Source organism: Lepisma saccharinum, chromosome 18 (assembly GCF_977018435.1).
Source record: "Lepisma saccharinum chromosome 18, izLepSacc3.1, whole genome shotgun sequence".
Lineage (NCBI taxonomy): Eukaryota > Metazoa > Arthropoda > Insecta > Zygentoma > Lepismatidae > Lepisma > Lepisma saccharinum.
Genome location: NC_139246.1, coordinates 50303272 through 50326755, shown reverse-complemented (window position 1 = coordinate 50326755; position 23484 = coordinate 50303272). Strand labels below are relative to the sequence as shown.

Sequence of the window (23484 nt, the reverse complement as noted above, 5' to 3'; positions counted from 1 at the left end):
CTACCAGGCTACAATTGCAGTCTCAATGTATTTCACTGTCAACATGCATGCAAGTTGAAATTGGCATTATTTATAGTTAGTGTCAGTAATTGAAAATTAAATTATTAGTTACAATGATTACACTATATTCCTAAACTGTGTTTGTTCGATATGTCCTTCCCATCTTTACAAGACATTGATGTCTCAAGCACATACCCTAGTATACCCTTTCAGTATAAACTTTAACAGCTCTTTATCGTATGGACAGTGCTGGTAGCGGATATCCTACGGTGTCGAGCAGTTGACTGATGTATGAACTAAGAACCAAGATCTTGTCAATGATAGGAGAATGTAATGATCGGAATATTATGCTACATGAAGTTTGCTTGGCAGTATCCATAGCATATTATCCAAAACTTTGGATGAAAATGTGTGTTGCTTGCAGAATGTTGAATTAAACACCTGTTTGATCCCTATGGTATCAAGACTTTTTCCCCTTAAAATTTTGAAAGAATTGGCATGCCATGTTACCATAATTAGAAGTGCCATTCCCACATTGTTTTGTCTTGTTACTTGCTCATGCAGTGCCTGAATTTCTCCTTGATATCTGTTTTCCTTGTTTTCAATGTTGCTTGAACGTTTCAACACATTTAACACCCCTTGAAGTTGAATTGATAATACTAGGGAAAGTAAAAAAATATCTGCACTTTTCACCATAACTTTTTTTAGGTTGGCCACACTGCCTTCAGCACTCGCATGCTGAAAGGTGGTACTCTTGTGGTTACGTGGCCGAGCTTTCATATTAATCGCTCCATTTTTCATTCTTTTCTAACAGAGTAAACATGGCTGGGTGACTATTGGAGTATCTAGTTTTTACTGACAATTCCGTGCCAAAATAACGAAGAGTGCCTTTTTGTTTATTTGTGTTTTTGTAATTTCTATTAAACTGTGATACACATGTGTAATAACTGAACTGGGAATTTTGAGGGAAAGTTACTCAATAGATGGGAAGTTTGATTCAGATGACCATTAAGACCCATTAGCTTAACATTTGTAAGAGTGCAGTGAAAAATGAAAGATTTTCAATCACAATTTATTTTATTTGCAAAATAAACTATTTTCTTTCAATTGCCTCCCCAATGTTGAAGTTGTAAGGACATTGCATTGTAATCAAAAGGTCCTGGATTCAATAAACATTATGCATGAGCAAGTAGTTTGGTGGATGAATTTTTACTTGAACTTACAACAGTGAAGAAGTTCATTTTTGGGATAGATGAAAGATTTTTGCATATCTAGCAGGACCGTAGTAGATATAACTTCCACCTCTTCCTTTATGATCATACCTTCCTCACCGCAACCATCATTCAAAGATTGACAAGTTGGCCATCCCTGATTAATAATGTGAAGAATTGTTTGACTAACCATTGAAAAGGAGAATTACACATTATTATGAACTTTTGTATGCTAACCGGTTACTATTTTTATGAGACTTAGCTTATTAGTTTATAAAATTTTTCAATAATGAAACTAAATTTCCTCATAATAGAAAATCAATTGGTTAGACTTAAATTGAATGGGGGGGATCAGGGAACTAATTTTGGTATATACTGTGAATGTTTGTAGGCGAGACAAAGCTACATGTTGCCTGCAGGAGAAACAAGGTGAAGAATGTAGTGCAGCTTTTAAATATACCAGGAATTAATGTCAATATTGGTGACAATTTTGGCTGGACACCTTTACACGAAGCTGCTATTCATGGGAGCTACGAATGTGTGGAAATCCTGTTGAAAAACTCCCATTCGACAAAGGGTAGGTCATGTTGCCTTCTGTATAGAAGGACCAATGGTAAAGTTTTGAGATACTCAATATTGAATTATCATACCTGATGATGATAATGCAGATGTAGTTGTGGTTAGGTTAGGAAGCCAATTTTCATACTTTCCCGAAGTAAATATTTATATTTTTACACTGTTACATTACCATTGTCAGTTACAGTTCAGTAATGCTGGGTGACGTATGCCAGGATTCAGCACAAAAAATGGAAAAGTTCCCTATTGCTTATCCCTGATCTCAGCTGACCTCTCCCAATCCCCATAAATTTTCAAAAAGTTCTTTTGTACTTTAAAATTTTGATAACTAAACCTAGGTAACTATTTTTTTGAATAAACAATCTGAAAATATTTTTTAAATGCTCATGGGATGGTGAATGTATCATAAGTCCAATGAATGTCTACAATTAAACATCTTGTACATGTGCAAAAACTTAATATATAGCATTGATACCACCAAAGATTCAGAGGTGATAGTGTGCCTTTTAGGACATTCCATACAGCTAGGTGGCAAAATGGAGTGAGGTCGTCCTTTAATTTAACCAGTTTCTGTGAATGGTGCCTCTTGGGTGTGTCATCTCAGTAGCGTTTCTATTGGAAGGAAAATGGATTTGTACCGTTTTCCAGTCACTCAATCTAATTTTCCAGTACTGCTGTGCTACTTAACCTTGTGCATGAAAAACTCAAGGCTTCGATACCTGGTGGAGGCACAAGCGTTTGGATCCCACTTTAAACTGTAGGTCCAGTTCCAATTAGTCTTCCCATGCACAAAATGGACTTCAAACCAAAACTCAAATTCCAGCGTGAAAATATTGTTTCTTGTAACAGTACCTAATTTTAGTTACCAATGGTGGATCCGGGTAGCCTGATTGATAGTATTTGGTTTGGTGATTTCCAGTTTTGACCCAGCATTTGTAACAGGAATAGCTATTTGAATTTGAAGTAGAAGGTGGAAAAATTGACACTGGAAATAAATGGACAATTCTTGACTTTTTAATGGCTGTTGCATCATGGAGATTTCTTTTCTATACCAAACATTAGCGTCTGAACTTCTGTGAAATAAGTAATGAGCAACAGGAATTGAGTATCCTCTAATAGATGCATTTTTTTTTTAACTTTCATACAATACAATAAAGTGTGAGAAAAGAAAAAGCTTTGTTGAGTACCTATATTTTAGGGCATAGTGATATAAAGAAGGGATAAAATTTTGAAACAAAAAGGGTCTTAATTTTTTTCTTTCCATCAGGTTAGATGACAAAAAATAAATGCACTCTTGACAGTATTTTGTGTTGACACAAACTGGAAATAAAGAAGACATTATGATTTGTAGGGTTTTGTGCCATGCAGACTTAGCCGTCAGAGCACTAGGTTCACCATATCAAGTATTTTGTGTGTCCCAATACAATACACAAGGAAAGCAAGGTTGGTGATGAGGGAAATGCAATGGAGGTGATAGGGTCTCTACTTTGGTGTTCACAATGATAGTACACTGACTAGATTGCAGGATCGAAAAACTGTGACCATGACACAAGAGCAAGGGACACAATGGTGTGCACAAAATACACTATTTTTACTATCAACAACGAAGCAGATTGCACAATTAGACAATAAGTTGTCGCCTTGATGTGGCACTCTTTATCTTCTAGGCGAAGTAGTTTCAAAAATGTTGTTTGTAGCAAAAGGAGCATCATAATGAAAGATAGCAACCCTCAACACTTGAAACATTATATTTTTCTGTGATTTTTGGCCCTGCTCCTTCGTTCATATTAAGACCGGTACTGTGACACACAAAATACTCAATATGGCAAACCTAAGGCCACGCCTGCATGATGCAAAACCCTCTAAATTGTCTTTTTTTTTTTCCGCCAAGAGGAAATATTGTCTTAGAAAAAAAAGTTGATCAACCCTGATAGAAATGAAAAACTAAGACGTCTTTCATTTTGAAGTTTCTTCCTCTGTTCATATCACTGTGTCGTCCTATGTATAGTGTAGGTGCATTAAAAAGGGGTAATTGATTATATCAAGCAAGAAAAGAAGGGTAGTGCAACACTATTAGTGGTTACAATCATGTACATATCCACTTAAAAGCACTTTTGGTACCATGGAACAAGCTTTTTGATACCCTATGCATAGATGTTCGCTGCCTAGGAGTTCAGCCAACCCAACACTGCTGTTCTGAACACCTCAGTTTCTTCAAATTGTTGAAATGCAAGCTACTTATTTAGCTGCAAGGTCCAGACTATATGGGGGTGATCAAAAAGTTCCTATCCAAACCTCTGAATCATCTGGAGAGTGAGGGTAGCAGAGGGTGGTCTAGCGTTATCGTGGATAAGAACAATTCCTAAGCACAGCATTCCATGGCGTCGAATATGTGTATGACACATTAATTTTGATAGTGTTTCACAGTATGGCTGTGATGTGATTGTTTTTCCCGGCCCCATAAAATCTACCAAAAGCACACCTTGTTGGTCCCAAAAAATATTTACCATGACTTTTTGTGCACATGGAGTTTGCTAGTACTTTTTTTAGCCTTCGGTAAATGTGGATGATTCCACTGCATTGATTGTTGTTTGAACTCAACATGCACATAAGATATCCATGTTTCATCACCATTCACAATACGGAGAAGAAAAAAAAATCATCACCTTCTCTCTTGGAGCAATGCAAGAATGTACAAGCTAATGTCCTTTGTTTCTTTTTGTGAACGTGTGTCAACATATTCAGGACCCATCTTACACACTGTTTGCAATAGTCTACTGTGTCATGAACAGTATTGACAGTGAAATCTCTGGAAATTCCATGCTGAGAGTGCTAATTGTGTAGTGACTATTTTCTTGTGCATGCTGCACAAGGTCATAGGTGTGAATGCTAGGTCCCCCCACTCCTCTCTTCGTGAACATTTGTACAACCTTTCATGAACATCTGACACCATTTCCTTAGATACAGCTTACTTTATTAACTTCATTAACTATAAAAACATACCGTACACTTCACACAAGTCCAGTGAATTTTGGCAGCATTATGACCTTTGGCGTTTAGAAATCGAGTCACAGATCATACTTCTCAACAAGTGCAGCCATTTTTAACACGCTCTTAATTCACATGATGACCAACAGCTGACTAGTGAAATATGATTTTGTTCCACCAAGGGACCAGTTGATGTTACTGATCACTGTTGCCAGTTACTTACAAATAATCAGGCCTTCTTTTTTTAATGCTGCTCATATTTTTCATTCTATTCTTCTTTCAACATTAGTCTTTCACACACTGACTTTCTTCAGGAACTTAATGGGTACATGTTAATTTTGTGAAATTAGTGAAATGTAAAATCAGTTAAAAAATTGTAAGGAAAATGAAACCTGACAGCAGCCATTGCAACTTATGAATGATTGGAGGCAAGATTTTCTACATATTTTTAACCTATGAAGTTCCTAAAGAAGGTAATTATGTGAAAAACCAAAATACTGAAAGAAGAATAGAGAGAGTGATGAGTATTGTATGTAAGTACTCTGGCCTCTCCCCCCCCCCTCCCATGTACTGTAAGAAATACAACGTTAATGTGGACCTTAACAAAAATTCTTGATGCAAACTGGCAAAGAATATCAGGAAGACATTTTAAATCCTCAATAGAACCAGAGTTTTCTCAACTTCCTTATTAGACAGTAATTAAGATTACGAAGATATCAAATGTAATAGTTAAATTTCACAGAGCAAGTTGAACTACTTGTGTTTCAAATGTTGCATTTAGTCTCCACTGATCCAAGCAATAACACTGACCATCAACATATATTGGTAGCTTTGTAAATAGCTTTACTTACCTGGCACCATGTGGATGTAATCTCAAAACTTTTCTATTGTGGCCCATGTGTGTTTGTGTGTGCTGTGCATCGTCATTTGTTGTTCAGAATGTGGCAGTAAATAAGTGATATTCTCAATTATTATTATTTTAACAAAATTAAGTGAATCAGAATCAGATGTTAAAGGGTTATTCCATGGTCCAGCACTGGGTTGATTTTTAAAAAAATTGTACTTTGTGTTGATAGTTCAACCGATTTTGATTTCTAATATTTCTAGTTAAGAATTTGTGGCCATTTTCAATGTACTGTATGTGCCTGGGGGATGCTTTTTCACAGCTTTGCAAAATTTTGATCATGCTAGGGAAGAGCAATTTTGTAACGGATAACTGAATATGTGTGTGTGATTTCAAATATGAAAACTAAAACCTTCCCACATGTATAATTTCTCAATTACATGTTTGTGCCATTCTGGCAGGGAGCACCCAGGTTAATGGTAAGTTTTCCCCCTAAAATTGGCAACACTGCTTAATAGTAGTACTTATGTTTGTAAGTTGAATTTGGTCTGTGTGTGTAAGAGATATATTACCATTTTCCTAAGTTCAGTTATTATTGTTGGTAGCAGTAGTGTCATTTTGCACTGTTTTAGGATAATGCTATGGCAACATCCAGGAGTCATGGCTGTCCAAATCACTAGATACATTATTTTATCAGGATGGCTCCTCACCAGGAATTGTGCATGAATTATTGGCTCCATGAATTCTGCGTGAATTTTTCTTTGCAGATGTGAAAAAATGCAACTTCTATTAATCCAAATCCTATTGATTTTATACAGATTTGTTAATGCCCTGAGACAAGTTTTTCACATTTTAAATTTTATTTTTGTCGAGAAAGGAAAATAAAACAGAATTCTCTCAATCTGTTTACTTTGTTAGTGTCCTTTGTCCTTTGGTGAATGGAGTGAGTAATAAATCTGTAAGGACTTTTGCAGAGACATGAATGAGTAAAAGCTACACACTTGATGTGTCTGCCACTTAGATATTTTGGCCTGTACAAGGTGCTGCTGCTAAATGTGCAAAATTTTCAGAATTTCAGAACCAATATCTTTGTTAGGACACCTGATAAGAATATGTGATGTCATAAGTGATAAAAATCCTGAGTTGTAGACTCAATGGGAGAATGAGATATGCCAGGTACAAATGTGGGGGAAAATTCAATGCTTTTCACGGTCATGTCTCCTGTGGAGCGGCAGTTAGCTTTCTCCTCAGTAAGCACATGCCATTTCACCCTTACACAAGTTTTCTAACATTGTCTGTGTGTAACGAACATCTGCAGGATAGCTACTCACTGGTAATTCCTTGAATTCCAGAATTATGCATGAATTCTACGTGAATTTTTCTCCATAGGTGTGAAAAGTTAGAAGTTTATTAATTCAAATCACATTGAATTTATACATATTTATAATTGTCCTGAGGCAAGTTTTCCACAGTTTAGATTTTTTATCGAGGAAGGAAAAGATCGCTGCGTGGAAAATGAAACAGAATTCTCTCAATTTGTGTACGTTGTTAGTTTCCTCTGCAGACAATGTATCTTACAGGCGCTTAAAGTTGAGTTTGAAATTCTAATACAATTAACAATTTTTTGTAGATTAGTAATATTTGCGACGTGTGTTTGTAGATGTATTTCGGGTCTTGTGAAATGGCAAATGTAAACCTTCCACGTTCAATTGAATATTTTAAATATATATACCGTTGAATGGAATTGAATTGAATTAGAATTTTTGGATACATTGGAACACATAGGCCCTTTATATTGTTAATATACAGTGTGGGTGATGAGATATATGGTTGAAATAGAGAAAACATCTGCTTGTACTCTTGAATTTTTGGAATGTTCCCCTTGAAAACTGAGAATTATACTTGAATGTTATATTGGTCCTAGAATAGCCACCCTGATCTGGGAATCCTGCTGTAAAAACACTTTCTAACTTGCCTACATGAATTTGAATAGTACCAGTGATCTGTAAACTAAAACACAACACACTTCACAAACATGTGCAAATTGGACACCTGCTATCTAGATACTGAAGCACTGATGTGTCCAGTGCCAAAGTCAAGATAAAGCTATGGGTCTAAATGCTGGCAGATGCATTCTCATTGCCCAGCACACTAACTGCCGCTCCATGGGCTACTTGACTGTAAAAAGCATTGTATTCGGGTGGGTGATCCATAAACAATATATTGACAAACGTTCTGTGAAAAATCTTGGGTACCAAAGAGGTGGAGAGAGACAAGGCTTTGTATTGAGAAGCATGGGAAGTGTAAACTAAGGATGTTGTTTGATATTTGGTTGTAATGCTACAGGAGAAAGTGAAGGAATTCCAATCACAAGAAAGTATACATAAACAGATTTGCAGGCATCTTTACAAGTATAGGGTTTTCCAATAAGAATGATATGATTTTACAATGAAATAAAATAAAAACCATTTCAGATACAACCAAACTTTTTATATTATTTTGAAGCATAGTTTATTACATTATATTTTGAAAAACACATAATTTAAGTGTCCACTTCGACTTTGTGCACACAAGTGAATTCGATGAACCCAATTTTTGATGACTTTGTGCAAAATAACTTGGGCCTAACGTCACGAATGCAGCGTTCAATGTTCAATCTTAATGCATCAAGGGTTTGTGGTCTGTTTGCATAGACTATAGATTTCAAATAACCCCACAAAAAGCAATCAAAAGGAGTTAAATCACAACTTCTTGGAGGCCAACTAACAGTTGCATTTCTTGAAATTATTCTTTCACCAAACTGTTCTTGCAATACGTCGATTGTGGCATTAGCAGTGACATGTTGCACCTTGTTGGAACCACATGTACTCCAAATCAATTTCATCTAAATTTGGCCACAAGAAACTGACCGCTCACCAGTCACTGTAACTGCATCTCATACCTAGTTTTGGAAAAAAAGAAATATGGTCGGATGATGCCACCATGCCATAAACCACACCATACAGTGACATTTCGCGGATGTAAGGGCTTCTCGTGAATCTCTTGTGGATTGTTTTCACACCAAAAACTACAATTTTGTTTATTAACAAATCCACTCAGCGGCGGCTCAAGGGGTAGAGCCGCCGTGCCATGGCACTACCCTCAGAAGAAATTCAAACGTCGCCAAGTAAAGTTAAATTAATACATTGATAGTTTACAGACAAGGAGATTCGAATTTTGCAATCGGTCAAGCTGACGTGACGACCGCTCCAACCTCCTCACTGCATCGCCAGCTGTTTCGTTCGTACCCTCGTGAGGCAACAGTCCGTGCCGTGGAAGAGCTGGCCTAATCCCAAAGTGTGCACTGCGGAACCCTGGTGCCGTTGCTGTCTTATAAAGGCACTGTCAAATGTTCCAATATTTTCACTCAAATGACACTCACTTCCAAATACAGTTATTGACAACGTTGTTCGAACAGATGAATTGTGAAAAGGAAAAGAAAGCAAAATAAGCTTTAGTACATTAGGAATTCTCCATACATGTAGTTATAACACACATGATGATTTATTTACAACAGTTTGTTACCCCATAAATTTTATTAATAACGAAAACATACATTTTAGTCTAAGCAAGCTACTTTTATGTCACATTTCTGTTCGTACACTTTCAATGAAAACAGAAAAAGAAACAAAAATGTTACAAACTGAGACAGTTTAATAGCCAGATGCATCATAACCCTTGTAGTAGAGGAAATAAACAATTTCACCCGGAAATGATTGCAACACAAATGTTTTTTGTGCCAGATTGTGCGGATGGTATAGTGAATTAGACATTAAAAATCCACCATCCAAATGTTTGGGGGAAATCCACCATCTTGGAAAATGGCGACAAAAATTAACCTTAAAAATTATGAAATTATAATATGTCTAAAACTGTGCATTGTACACAAAAATTGAAGATAACCTAAATGAAAGAGCAGAAAAGTTTGCTAAATTAATGTTTTTGTTTGATAGACCTATCTTTTATCTTAATTGAATTAGAAAAATTCAAATATTTTCTTTAATTTGTAGAATTTGCGTAAAAGTTGGTTTCCGACACAAGAAACAGCAAATATGTTAGAAACTATGTAATTTACATCCTAAAGTCACTGAACCAAATTCATAGCTTATGATTTCCTCTAGATATTGGTTTTTGTTTCGTGCCTTTAGTGTCGGGGGTTGAGGAGATATGTAGTTTAATGCAGAGTCATGTGTTTCCCTAAATTTACATGTTCCATTTATTATGATATTGGTGAGAATGTAATGCAGAGTGGTTCTTTTAAATCTCCCTAATTTCAATTAATTACTGTGAACGAAGTACGATGAATTGTGAAATAACTAACACCAAATGAAAGGCCATATCTTCAAGTTTTGTTTTCATGACTTGAAGTTGTCAGTTTGCTCACTACACAATGTCACTGTCGCATAAATAAATTATAAATAAATAATTATATTGTCTTCTGCAGTGTTTCGTTACATTGTTATATGTTGTTTTTGTTGTTTAAGAATGTATGCACACAGTAGCGGTGGTTAGGTGTGTCAACTGAGAAAGGGGGGAGGGGCATTGACCATTTACTTTACTGCTTACTGCAATTGGAGAGAATCGTATTTAAAATGGAATTTGGGTCAATCCACTGTTAGACGAGGCTTAGCATTAAGAGACCATGGTGGGGGGACAGAAAGTGTGTTTCAGGAGGGGAGGGGGACTGCTCCCCATGCCCTTCACCCCTAATTGCCTCTACCATTAATACATTGAACTAATATGATATGGTAAAATATGGTTCTAAACTAGTCACTTAGTCTTCGAGTCCATTCTAGAATTTTTCGTAGATACCTGGTGCGAACATGTTAAATTTCATCATTTCCTCTACATACTGACGTGAACTTGTCGCACAGGTGTTGCCCCTGATGCAGAAAGAGAACAACATAATGCATCACTGATTGAAGATAGAAACTCCACTTCCCAATATGCTCGACTTTAATGAAATTTCGAAGACTATTGAGCATCCTAATGTATTCCAGCCACAGAGCAGCAGCATCCTGTTATCTTTCCGAGTTGAACCAAATCTAGATAAATATTTTTCCACACCTCAGAGCTTGAACTTACATTAGCATCTGCTTCTGAATTGAGGAGGCCAACTATTACCGAACGTATCTCAGAAATATGTTCATTTGCAGTGCACTTTTATTCTTCCAAGTGGCATGTGCATAAACTATGAAATGATCCCTTGTGCCTCTGGCTAGGGCTTTTTCATGTTGATTAGATGTGTTGTAGTTTATATTACGTCAGTCTTCTGCCACTTTTGGCTAATCACGAAGATGAGGACTGATGATGATATGGTGGATGAATGAAGGGACGAAGCGGAAGACAACACAAGCCCCACAGAGAATTATACTGACTTGTCAGTCCAGACATCAGAGCCTCGCAAGTTTTTAAAATGCAGTCCAACGTGTACAATTTGGAAGTGAGGGGCTTTTCCACTGATCATACGTAGGTTATCGTTTGTTTAACAGTATTAACTCCGTAAATGATCTCAAGGATTTGTTGGAGGCGGAATCTTCTATTAGATAACCAACACATCTCAGGAAACTCATCTTGATGTGAAGGCCACGGAGCCTTAATAAGGGTTGCTGCAGGGGACTATTTGAGTTCTCATTGGCTACGATACAGAGTGCTTTCAGAAATATTAGTTTATTAAATGTGATTTATATTTGTGTGATTTGCCTCTTTGCCCACAAATATAGTACAATGTGGATTGAATGCATAACTGGAAGTAAAGAAATCGCTGGTTTCCCTTGATCAATCAACTTTTTCGATTATTTGCTGCAGGACCTGCCACAGATGAACTCGTGTTGTGTCGTCCATTTGTGTTTGTGATTGCCCATTTATCCATCCTTTAGCAAAAAGTGGCAGGAAAACTACTTAATCTAAACTAAAACAAATCAAATCAATCCGGAAATTCCATAGCCAGAGGCACAAGGGTTCATTTCATAGTTTATGCACGTGCTACTTGAAGAAGCAAAGATTACGTTGGTCTTCTCAATTCAGAAGTAGACGCTTATCTAAGTTCAAGCTCTGAGGTGTGGAAAAATATTGATGTACATTTGGTTCAACTCTAAAAGATAACAGGATGCTGCTGCTCTGTGGCTGCAATACATTAGGATTCTCGATATTCTTCGGAATTTCGTTATAACCGAGCATATTGGGAAGTGGATATATCTTCAATTAGTTACGCATATGTTCTTATCTTTCTGCATCAGGGGCAACACCTGTGCTACAAGTGCACGTCTGTATGAAGAGGAAATTATGAAATTTAACATGTTCGCACTAGGTATCTACGAAAAATTCTACAATGGACTAAGGCAAAGTGACAGGTTTAGAACCGTATTTTACCATATCATATTATTTTAATGTATTGACAAAAGCGGCGATTAGGGGTGAAAGGCATGGGAAGCTGTTCCTCCTCCCCTCCTGAGACACCCTTTTTTCTTCCCACCATGGCCTCTTAATGCTAAACCTTGTAATAGATCTACCAAAGCATCTGAAACCCTGGTGTGGGAGCAGTGCCGCTAGTTAAAGTTAAGGGGAAGCCTGTAGTTTGCATATTTTCCAAGGTTTCAGAAAGCTTGGTGGATCTATACCAGTGGATTTGACCCAAATTCCTTGTTAGTAAACGGTCAATGCCCCTTACCCCGTCTCCCTCAGTTTAGACACCTAATCACGGCTACTGTGTGCATACAATTTTAAACAAAAACAATATGTAGCAATGCAAGTGAATGAAACTCTGCAGAAAACAATATACCGGGTGTTCCGTTCAAATCTCCCTAATTTCAATTAATCGTAGAAACGAAAGTATGAATGATAGAGCAATGAGATTTCAGAGAATTGAAGAAAAACACACAAATTTTATTTTCCACACACTAATAAACCTCCACATGTGCCCCATTGGTAGGACGAACAATATCCAGTCTGTATTCAACTTCTTGTCTTCATTGAAAACAACTAGACCGATGATCCTGTCCTTCATTAGACCACACCAAACATTCAATTTTGGGCTATCGCGGACATGTTCTCTGTACACATGTGGGTTTTCAGATCTGTATGTTATTTGGGTTGACAATCCCAGACACGTGAAACATTGCTTCGTCTGAAAACAGGACGTTGTCAAGAAAGTGAGGATTCATGTCGATACTGCAGCATTTCCATACCAAATTCTTTGCGATGCAGCTTATCTTCTGGCTTCAATTCTTGCACAATCTGCACTTTATACTGATACAACTGAAGATGTTTGTGCAGAACTCGATGCATTGTTGTTAGACACACATTGAATTGCCTAGATGCCTTGTGGATGGTGGCCGCGGTGGCTGTCGGTAACGCATCTGACTACCATGCTAAAGGTCCTGGGTTCGATCCCCGGCCGGTTGAAATCCGGGAATTTTTCTAACGGAAGCGGCCAGGGCCTCCAACCAGAGTCGAATAACATGGGTACCTGGGGGAAACCCTCAGGGGTAAAGGCGGTCAGGGGCATGGTGCTGATCACATCACCATCACTCACGACCCGATCAAGAAAGTGTGGGGCGTTACCCCTGCACCCCCTATACGCCTTCATGGCGTGGTGCTAAGCACAGAGGAAAACTTTTTTACCTTTACCTTGCGGATGGATTTATTCGGGCTTCTCTGAACCCCGCTCAAATTTCTTCCACCTTTTCCTCTGACACAGGACGGTGAGCTCCACCACTAACACTGCCAGTTGTTAGAAACTTACTAAACCACAGCCTAATTGATTTAGCATCAGGTGCAACTCCTCCGAACACTTGTCTGAAATTTCATTGCGTTGCAATCACAGATTTTGTCTCAGCATACCACACCACTGACTGTGCACGTTGAACAATTGCCATTTTTATTTATGCGACAGTGGCGCTGCTTAGTGAGCAAACAGACAACTTCAAGTCATGAAAACAAAACTTGAAGATCTGGCCTTTCATTTGGTGTTACAGTTATTTCACAATTCATCGTACTTTTTTCACAGTAATTAATTGAAATTAGGGAGATTTGAATGGACCACTCTGTATTACATTCTCACCAATATCATAATAAATGGAACATGTAAATTTAGGGAAACATGACTCTGCATTACACTACATATCTCCTCAACCCCTGACTAAAGACACGAAACAAAAACCAATCTCTAGAGGAAATCATAAGCTATGAATTTGGTTCAGTGACTTTAGGATGGAAATTACATAGTTTCTTACATATTTGCTGTTTTTTGTGTCCGAAACCAACTTTTACGCAAATTCTACAAATTAAAGAAAATATTTGAACTTTTCTAATTCAATTAAGATGAAAGGTACCTCTATGAAACAAAAACCATAATTTAGCAACTTTTCTGCTCTTTCATTTTGGTTATCTTCACTTTTTGTGCACAATGCACAGTTTTCGATGTTATAATTTCTTAATTTTTAAGGTTAATTTTTGTCGCCATTTTCCAAGATGGCGGATTTACCCCAAACGTTTGGATGATGGATATTTAATGTATTATTCACTATACCATTCCGTACAATCTGGTACAAAAATCATTTGTCTTGCAATTATTTCCAGGTTAGGGTATTTTTTCCTGTTTGTTTCCTCTACTATTGGCCTTAATAACTGCTTGGTATCTACTGTGCATAGAAAAGACCAAGGTCTTGCAGATGTGTTGGCTGATTCCCTCCCACGCCCTCTTCAGATGTTCTTTTGACTTGCACTCATGATTATGGACACGTTTCTTCAAAAAATGTCCATAAATGCTCAATTGGATTCAGATCTGAACTAGTGTTTCCAACTGTTTTGATACATTCAAAACCAACCAGTCCTGTTGATGTGAGCAGTATGTTTGCCCTTGTTGTCCTGCTGGAACGTGAACTGAACTGAACACACGTGGCATTTCAAGTTATTTTTAGGGATGTTATTACAGACATGTTTGTCCATGAGTCCTCCAATGACTTGCATTTTACCAACTCCTTTTGTTGACATACAGGCCCAGATCATAATGGATCCTCCATCGTGTTTTACCGTAGGCATTGTATTGGCAACATTGTCCTGCGTATTTGCCATCCTCCACAGTCTGGTCACATCATCTGATCCGTGCAGGTTAATTGTGGTTTAATCTGACAAGATCACGTTTGCCCTGTATGAACAACATTGTGAGTAACTGTATGTGCTTATTTAGTACTTTTTATGTTTCTGAATTTGAAATGTTAATTTTTTTACTTAAGGCAAGCTACCTAAACACACTAACAGAATGTTGCAAGTACTAGATAGGCCTACATTCTGACTTAGGGCCGTGGAAAATCTCGAAACACTAAGGGCACCGTGAAACGAAAACGTTTGGCAACCCCTGGTGTAGAATAATGAGTGGGGTAGAACAGCAGCACCGGGTTGCCATATAATAAATAGTATATGGACATTGAATGTGGTTCATTAACTTCATACAACTTTATGCTCTCAAACCTGTAAAGAAGTGAAGGTTCATGTTTTAATGTGATATATGCAAGTATTGCCACGACTTGCCACTTTTGTCAAACTGAATAGTGAGTGAAATTACCAGAGTTAGTTAATGGATCCTGCGCTGCAAGATAGGTAGTGTTTTTTGCCAGCGTAGGATCTGTAAAATATGGCTGAAAAAGATGGACAGAATATGTATGTGTATTTATGTAAATATTCATAGAAGTTTTACATAATTCTAAATGATATCTTTGTTGCTAGTTTTTACAATTGTTGCAGGAATGGAGAATCATTTAAGAAAAATGGCGCCGTATCATATTAGGCTTAAGGGAAGCATCTTATGAAAGAGACCATGATCCATTTGTGATTGTAGGATAATATAAAAGGGAATAGCTTCAAAATGTATTAAGACCTGTCACTTTATAAGCAAGTCAGCATTATTTCACTGCTTAAATGCAATTGCATCATACGTTGCAAAATACAAGTCTTGAACAATTTGTGTATAAATTTATATATATATAATATATATAATATTCATAGTGTATAAATTCCTCATGAGGAATTTATACACTATGAATATGAATTGTTCTATGCATTTCTCAAGTGCATAAGCAAAAGTGCAATGCAACATGACATGAGTACAAATCAGACACATTAGTAACTAAAATAACACAGTTGCATCATCTAGGGATTGGAATTAGTAAGAAGTAGTTATAATACATGTACATAAGAGAAGGGGTGCAAATATAGCCTGTCCTTCATCCACAATATGAGTTTACAGCAAAGGGCAGACTATGCATGTTGTATGTGACGAATGTGTTAAAAGCACTGTAACATACCAGCATTATGAATACGGAGGTAAAATCCTATTTATGTAACATCTTTTCCTCTAGATTGTCACTGTTGATGTTATTGCAGCTTAACATAACATATTTCCAATTCTATAGCATATGTGAAAATATTGTGTAATATTTTTATATATTTTTTTTTAGAACCAGACCAAAAGCTAAATATTCTTGCTGCCAGTGAAAATGGAGTTACACCACTGCACGATGCTGTTAGGAGTAATAGCTTAAGAATTTGCAGCTTGCTTCTTGACGAAGGAGGTAAATTTGTGTTAATATTAATTTTATATATTGGTGCTAATTTAGAAGTAATTGCCCATGACTTCATAATCTTTTGTAGAAACTGTCTTTACATAAAAATTATCATTCCAATAGAGACTACAAATTAGTCCAGTCAGTAAATTACAATTAACCAAAATATATATATATTTTATGTCCTGCATCGTGGCCGTATGGTCTGAGACGTCATGCTTTAGCTCTGGTTATGGGATGTGTGCAGGTTCAAGTCTCCTGGGGGAAGCGTAACAACTTTTCTCCTGAGATTTCACTCTGTGTATTTGTATTTGACCGGTGGTCACCCACCATCATGAGGAAATTGGGGAGCTATGAACGAGTAGCCTAACCTGGACATGGAAATCTACAACAATGACTGGGGGATTCGCTGTGCTGATCACACACCCCGTAACTGGTCAAACGATCTTTCACCTCAGGTGAGTGAGTGGGATCGGGTGGGAGCGAGGCCAGCAGTCGGTAGGTAAGCCTGTGCCCTCAATGGGCTGTTGTGCCAAGGGTTATTATTACATATATTTCATGGAGAAACAGTGAAAACACAAGGTGCCAAAAATTTTGCGTACTGTTGCCATTACACCCCAGCTAATGAGCTGTAGGTTTCAAAAGTTCCATGTAGATTTTTAAAAGAATGATAGAAAATAACATGTGGATATTCTTATGTGATATTTCAACTTTCTTAAAAACATTTGAATCAGATATTTTTCTTCAGTTTCAAACCTTTGTTGAGAATAACTAATCTCGAAATCCAAACAAGCCCCGTTTTTCAATTAATGCCTTACAGAAATTTTGTAGGAATTGAAAATATGCTTAAGACTACAAATATTGCTTGTAGTGAAAAGAAGTGGAAAATTGTATTGAATTATTGTGGTAGAGATTTTTTTTCAATAAAGGTGTATTTTCTAAAAAAAAAAAAAAAACACTCTTGATCATAAATTCATGTGTACGTGATAGCTCTTTGTGTTAAACTTAAAATTTGAGAGTAAAGAGAGGAAGAAACATATTGTCTGTGAATGAGTAAATTTGCACGTTTGCTTATTTAGGGCAATGGAGTTTGGTGCATCTTACTGCCCTCTTAACATTTGATGCACTGTTCATATTATACGTCTGGAATTTATCTACAACTGGTGATTAGCACTGAAATGTTCATAACTTACACATATGTGCAAAAGTTCAAGGACTTAGCAGGCAGCAGCGAGTGTGTCCAGTAGGTGGGTTTGATTCGCATGAGGCTAAAAGCCTGTTCAACCAACATGATATTCATTTGCTGGCCTCCATGGTGGAGTTAGCACAGCATTCTACGACCCCAAGGGTCCCAGGTTCCTTGCCTGGGTATGGGTATTTGTGAGCTTCCCTTCATCAGTTTAATTTTATCACCACCCATCCTCATCTTCGCAATTAGCGAACAGTGGCAGGAAAGCGAAGTAAAATAAACTAAATCAATCAAACCAAAATGACAGTAATTGGGACCCAGCTCATTATTTGGCAATGCAGCATGGACAAAAGTGGGCCAACACCATCCTTTAATGGTGGTTTGCCTGTGGTACCCATGTACCTCAGAGCTGCAGATGAATGGATGTAGTGAGGCACAGGTACACAGAAGTGGAAGTTTCGGAGCAGACTTAATCAGGAAGATGGTATGTGTGTGTTTTATTTAGGGGGGAGGTGGGCATGTAGCTACTAGAGTTTCTTGTTAGACTGAGTCTTTGGTATGCAAAAGTGTATTCTCTACTCTCTTCAACTGAAGAAAAATATGACCACTTCAGACAGAGATAAAAAGGAGAATAGAGGGAGAGAGAAAAAGATATTTAAAAAGGAGGAAAGGAGAGAGAAAAAGAGATTTAAAAAAGGGGGAAAGGAGAGAGAGAAAGGGGGAGTCTTTCTACCTCCCTCTCTTCTCTCCCCTCTCTTTTCTCCCTCTCTTCTTTCTCCCTCCCCCTCTCTCTCTCTTCCTCGCTCCCTCTCTTTTCCTCTCTCTCTTCTTTCTCCCTCTCTCTTCTTTCTCCCCTCCCTTCTTTCTCCCTCTCTTCCTCTCTCTTCTTTCTCCCTCTCTCTGTCATAAAGAAGAAAGGAATGAAAGAAAAGAGGAAGAGAGAGAGAGAGAGAGCAGAGCTTATGACGGAATGGTGGTGTTATGCTGTCACCTTACAGTCAAGAGGAGTCCCAGGTTCAGTTCCTGGTGAAGGCGCAGTGCACAGTGGTTTGAATTCTATGTTAAACGTAGCTCCAGTACTGCCATATTGGAGCATAAAGTAAAAATATTTCAACCTGTTCATACAAGAATCAAGAGACTTAGTCAGGCTAATATTTTCTAAAAAGATAAGCTTTTAATGCCACTGTATGAAGTCGTATGGTGCAGGAGTGGGAAATGGTCAGTTAGTCAGTCTTTTTTTGTATTATTGACTATTTGATTTTTTGTTTTCATGTTTGCATTTCTGGTATACATGACTACTTTCCAGTGATTTTTGTTTTTTTATCACAATTAGGGCTGAGCCAGTACCGATACGCTCAGATTCCCACCGATGCTTCAAAATTGCAGTACTTAAAATGTGTTCAAAATATTGATCCATTTTGGTGTGGAAATATTCTTATCCAATATATATAAAGCCCCAATCCCACCACTCACTCACTCACTGACATAAATGTTCTCCATGAAGGAAGCCCCGGAGGCGAAAAACACCCGATTACGACCCCCCATGAAATTGTACCAAAAGTCCAAGAAAATTCAAAATTCGCTCAATCGGCCCTTCCTTAAGGGTGAAAATGCCCTTTTTTCACGTCCCTAGCAACCGTTTCCAAGGCTTTTCTTTTTTGCTCACATTGTTTCCTTCAATTCTTAATTGTCTAGCTACATTACATTTCTCACAGATCAATAGACACAGATGAATGAACTCATGGTTTTGAAAAGGTGCCTGAAACAAGGGTGACATCTACATAATAAGGAGTTTCAGCCCAGATACAATTACGTTATACTCAATGCGTAAATATCTACATCGTGCTTGTTTCAAATAAATGTTTAGGGGGTATAATGACATGCAATTCCTTAGAGCTTGCCGTGCTTGTTGTTCACCATGGAAACGGACGTTGCTAGGGAACTTAAAGAAAGTTTATTTTCACCCCGGAAGCTACTGTAAGGGAATTATGCTAGACTTTTCGAATTTCAAAATACGAGCATCAGAATTTATTACAGAGGCAAGGTAGGATTTTGAGGGGAATGACGGAAAACAGTTATTATCCAATTACGTTCAAAAATGTGAAAATAACCAAATACGTAAATATTGCATTTTAAATTTAGTCGCTATTCAATTCGTTGATGCAAAACATCCAACTACTTATGTTGAAAGTGTTATTATTTACTCAGTTCATTATGAAGAAAATAGACAAAAATAGTTTGAATATTTGTACCTTATTAGAGCCCATACACATATAAAGTTACTTTCTAAACTTTTCAAACTTATACATATGTTCCCCATCATCCAATACAACATGCAGACATTTTCAAAGTCATTAAGATCTATGAAGAACCCTATCTATAAGATGATTGCGACCACAACGTGGCCGAAGGTCACGCATGCGAGCGTGCAAGACGTGGCCAAAGGCCACGTCGAAAGTACGCGAGTCCAATATATATATAGCCCCAATCCCACCACTCACTGACTCACTGATATAAATGTTCTCCATGAAGGAAGCCCCGGAGGCGAAAAATGCCCGATTACGACCCCCCATGAAATCGTCCCAAAAGGCCGAGAAAATTCAAAAATCTCTCAATCGGCCCTTCCTTAAGGGTGAAAATGCCCTTTTCTCACGTCCTTAGCAACCGTTGCCACGGACATTTTTTTGCAGCACACATTGTTTCCTTCAATTCTTAATTGTCTAGCTACATTATATTTCTCACAGATCAATAGCACACAGATGAATGAACTCATGACTTTGAAAAGGTGCCTGAAACAAGGGTGACATCTACATAATAAGGAGTTTCAGCCCAGATACAATTCCGTATATATTGTTATACTCAATGCGTAAATATCTACATTGTGCTTGTTTTAACTAAATGTTTAGGGGGTATAATGACATGCAATTCCTTAGAGCTTGCCGTGCCTGTTGTTGTCCATGGAAACGGACATTGCTAGGGAACTTAAAGAATGTTTATTTACACCCCGAAAACTACTGTAAGGGAATTATGCTAGACTCTTCGAATTTCAAAATGCGAGCATCAGAATTTATTACAGAGGCAAGGTAGGGATTTGAGGGGAATGACGGAAAACAGCTATTATCCAATTACGTTCAAAAATGTGAAAATAACCAAATACGTAAATATTGCATTTTCAATTTAGTCGCTATTCAATTCGTTGATTCAAAACATCCAACTACTTATGTTGAAACTGTTATTATTTACTCAGTTCATTATGAAGAAAATAGACAAAAATAGTTTGAATATTTGTACCTTATTAGAGCCCATACACATATAAAGTTACTTTCTAAACTTTTCAAACTTATACATATGTTCCCCATCATCCAATACAACATGCAGACATTTTCAAAGTCATTAAGATCTATGAAGAACCCTATCTATAAGATGATTGCGCCCACAACGTGGCCGAATGTCATGCATGCGAGTGTACAAGACGTGGCCAAAGGCCACGTCGAAAGTATGCGAGTCCAATTATATACGTTAATTTACCAAGAAATTTGCTTTAAAATATTCAAGAATTACATCAGAATATTAAAATAATGATGAATAATGAATAAATAGTTTCTTTTGCAAAATGTGTGCAAAAAATTGAATTTTGCGTAATTTCCAAGATAAGTAGACTGCAAAAATGTTGCTTGCCATTTTTGTGGTCTTCATGTAAGACCAATATACCAGCAAAGTATTTGCTTGTATCTGTAGATGAATCCCAACTGATACTTTCCAATGCCGATTGGCATCGGCTAAGCCCTATTGTAAATATAATGTAAAGTAAGAATTTTTTCACTTTAATTTAAGATAAGACATTCTTTTTTTGTCACTTTTCATAATCTATTATTGTTATAGGCACAGCAGCCCAGGTTTGAAAGTGTTCCTTAGATTTGCCATGATTGCTGAAAATTTTAAAATATTACTGTTTTCTTCACTTTTAAAATATTAATTTGTTGATAGGCCATCATTAAATTAGTCATTACTTGGTCAGTAGTTAAGTCAGTAATATTGATTGATCCTTTGACTACTTTCCACCCATGGGGTGTAGATTGCAAGGTGGTATGTTCAACTTTGATCGTGTCCTGCTGAGAGGGAAGGGCTCTTCGAAAAGTTGAAATAATAATTGGAGGCACGAGACAACTCATTTGATCAATCTATTAATTTTGAAATGCTTCTGAAGCCTTCATTTTTTTGTATAGATAATCATTTTCCTGTGGGTGCGCAAAATATTTTTTCCTAATTTACATCATTGTAATATTTTTGATAAGTTAAAAATGTTAACTAAACATTTCATCAATCTGTAAAAGCATAGATTGAAAATCAGTATAACTAGAAAATGATAAGTACCTGTAGTGTGTGCAATCTTGCCACCAGTTTCTTGAGTCCTGGCCCAGCCACTTTATAGTGCGTACATCTTTGTCACAGGTGTGTATTTATCATGAATTTAGTACTTTTCATTTTTACTTAATGTTAATTTTATATTATTGACTGTTAGTATTTTAATGTTTCAGGTTCCTCACTGTTAGAAGCAAAGACTGTAGATGGTTATAGACCCATAGACTTAGCAGTGTCTAATAGAATGAGAGAACTTCTGCATACATACAGCAAAGAAAATTCAAGTGCAAATCCCAAATTTCCCAGTGACGGTGCAGTGCAATATTCTTCACAGGAAAGTGAAAGTAATTTGTTGTACCTACTAAGAACAACTATGCTCAGCTACATATGTACATATCAGACAGATACTGTACTGCATAAACTGTGCAATAAAGAAACAGGAACAAAATGCAATGCATTGGAAACATTGAATCACTGCAACAGAGCTGAGTTTCACGTTGATATAGATCGTTACATGAAGGACTTGAAAATGTTGCAGTGTGTGTCCAATCTGATCAATAACTCAGCTTCATGAAATAAATTTGCCGTGATTACTTTTAACTCCAAAGTGCATATTCAAGAACCCTTTGAAGAATAAAAAAAATGATGAAAGTACAAATACAGGAAAGATCAAAATTTGATTATTTTTGTAGAAAGGACAAGACATATTTTGAACAAATGTGATAGCGTGCTTTTGTGCAGTTGGTGTGTGTGTGTTTGTCTGTATACAAGAAAAATTCATGTTCCTTGCACGTGTTTATTTTTTTTATGTTTTACAGAAATTTATAGATTTCTAATAGTTTAGAATGAGTGAGTGAATTGTGTTTAAAATGTTTTCTTAAGTGACTGTGATTTTTAATGTTGAAAATTATGTCCATATATAATTTTTTTCTTCATTTGTTTTTATTTCATTATTTTTATATCTGGTCATTTTGTTGTAATTTGCTTTCTGTGTTTAGAATGCAAATCAACTGAACGCTTCTAGAAACAAATATTATGTTTGTTATCCTCCTGACGCCAACAGTTTTTAGTGGAGCAATTTTTTCCCCTTGAATTTGTTCTATTTCCAGCAGTTAAGACTCTGTTCATGTAAAACCAAAATTTGGTGGAGGCATGCCATTTTTATTTGGTCTTTGCAAGATTTGCTGAATTTATGGGCCGATCTTTCAGTTGGGAGGGGGTTTGCAGTATTTTGTGTAAATTTTTAGTACTGAACAGAATTCCGTTGAGGGTTTTTAGCATAAGTTCTATGCAAAACCAGGGAATGTGACTTTGAACCTGATTATGATTCCCTGCCCCCCCCCCCCCCCTCTCTTTTCGATATACCTCATTTACTTAAAAGTAACTAAAGCCCAATACAATTCATTCAAATCCATCTTCATCTTTGCCTTCCTACAGGTCTCTTACCATCAGAACCAATACAATTAATAATGTGATTTAATTTAAAGCAGTCATCCTTTATTTTCCTGAATTTAAAGTTGGTTTTTTTTTTAGGAAAACTGGGGCAAGAAATTTTTGTTCCCCGAACTCCCTCCCCCCTCAGGCACTCTACTGAATACCCAAGAAGTCAAAAGTATAAATTAGTATGAAAAGTAAATTCTATTTTCTCCCCTCCTGATGTCCTTTTTGTCATTGGTCTTTCTCTGTAGGTAGTGATCATTTTGGCTTCTGTTT

At 36.9% G+C, this 23484-nt stretch overlaps 1 protein-coding gene across 2 annotated transcripts in view; it reads left to right on the top strand.

Annotated features, from left to right (window-relative positions):
- LOC146002568 (SMC5-SMC6 complex localization factor protein 1-like) overlaps window positions 1-22706 on the top strand; it is a 46384-nt gene extending 23678 nt beyond the window's left edge. The window contains exons 4-6 of one of the 2 annotated variants that reach the window (XM_083140506.1): window positions 1603-1788; window positions 16116-16229; window positions 21948-22706. In XM_083140506.1, the coding sequence (XP_082996632.1) occupies window positions 1603-1788; window positions 16116-16229; window positions 21948-22345 (698 nt within the window). In that variant the 3' untranslated portion in view covers window positions 22346-22706. The remainder of the gene's footprint in view (window positions 1-1602; window positions 1789-16115; window positions 16230-21947) is intronic. The other variant, XM_083140507.1, reaches the window with a different exon arrangement.
- Window positions 22707-23484: the final 778 nt, after the last annotated feature.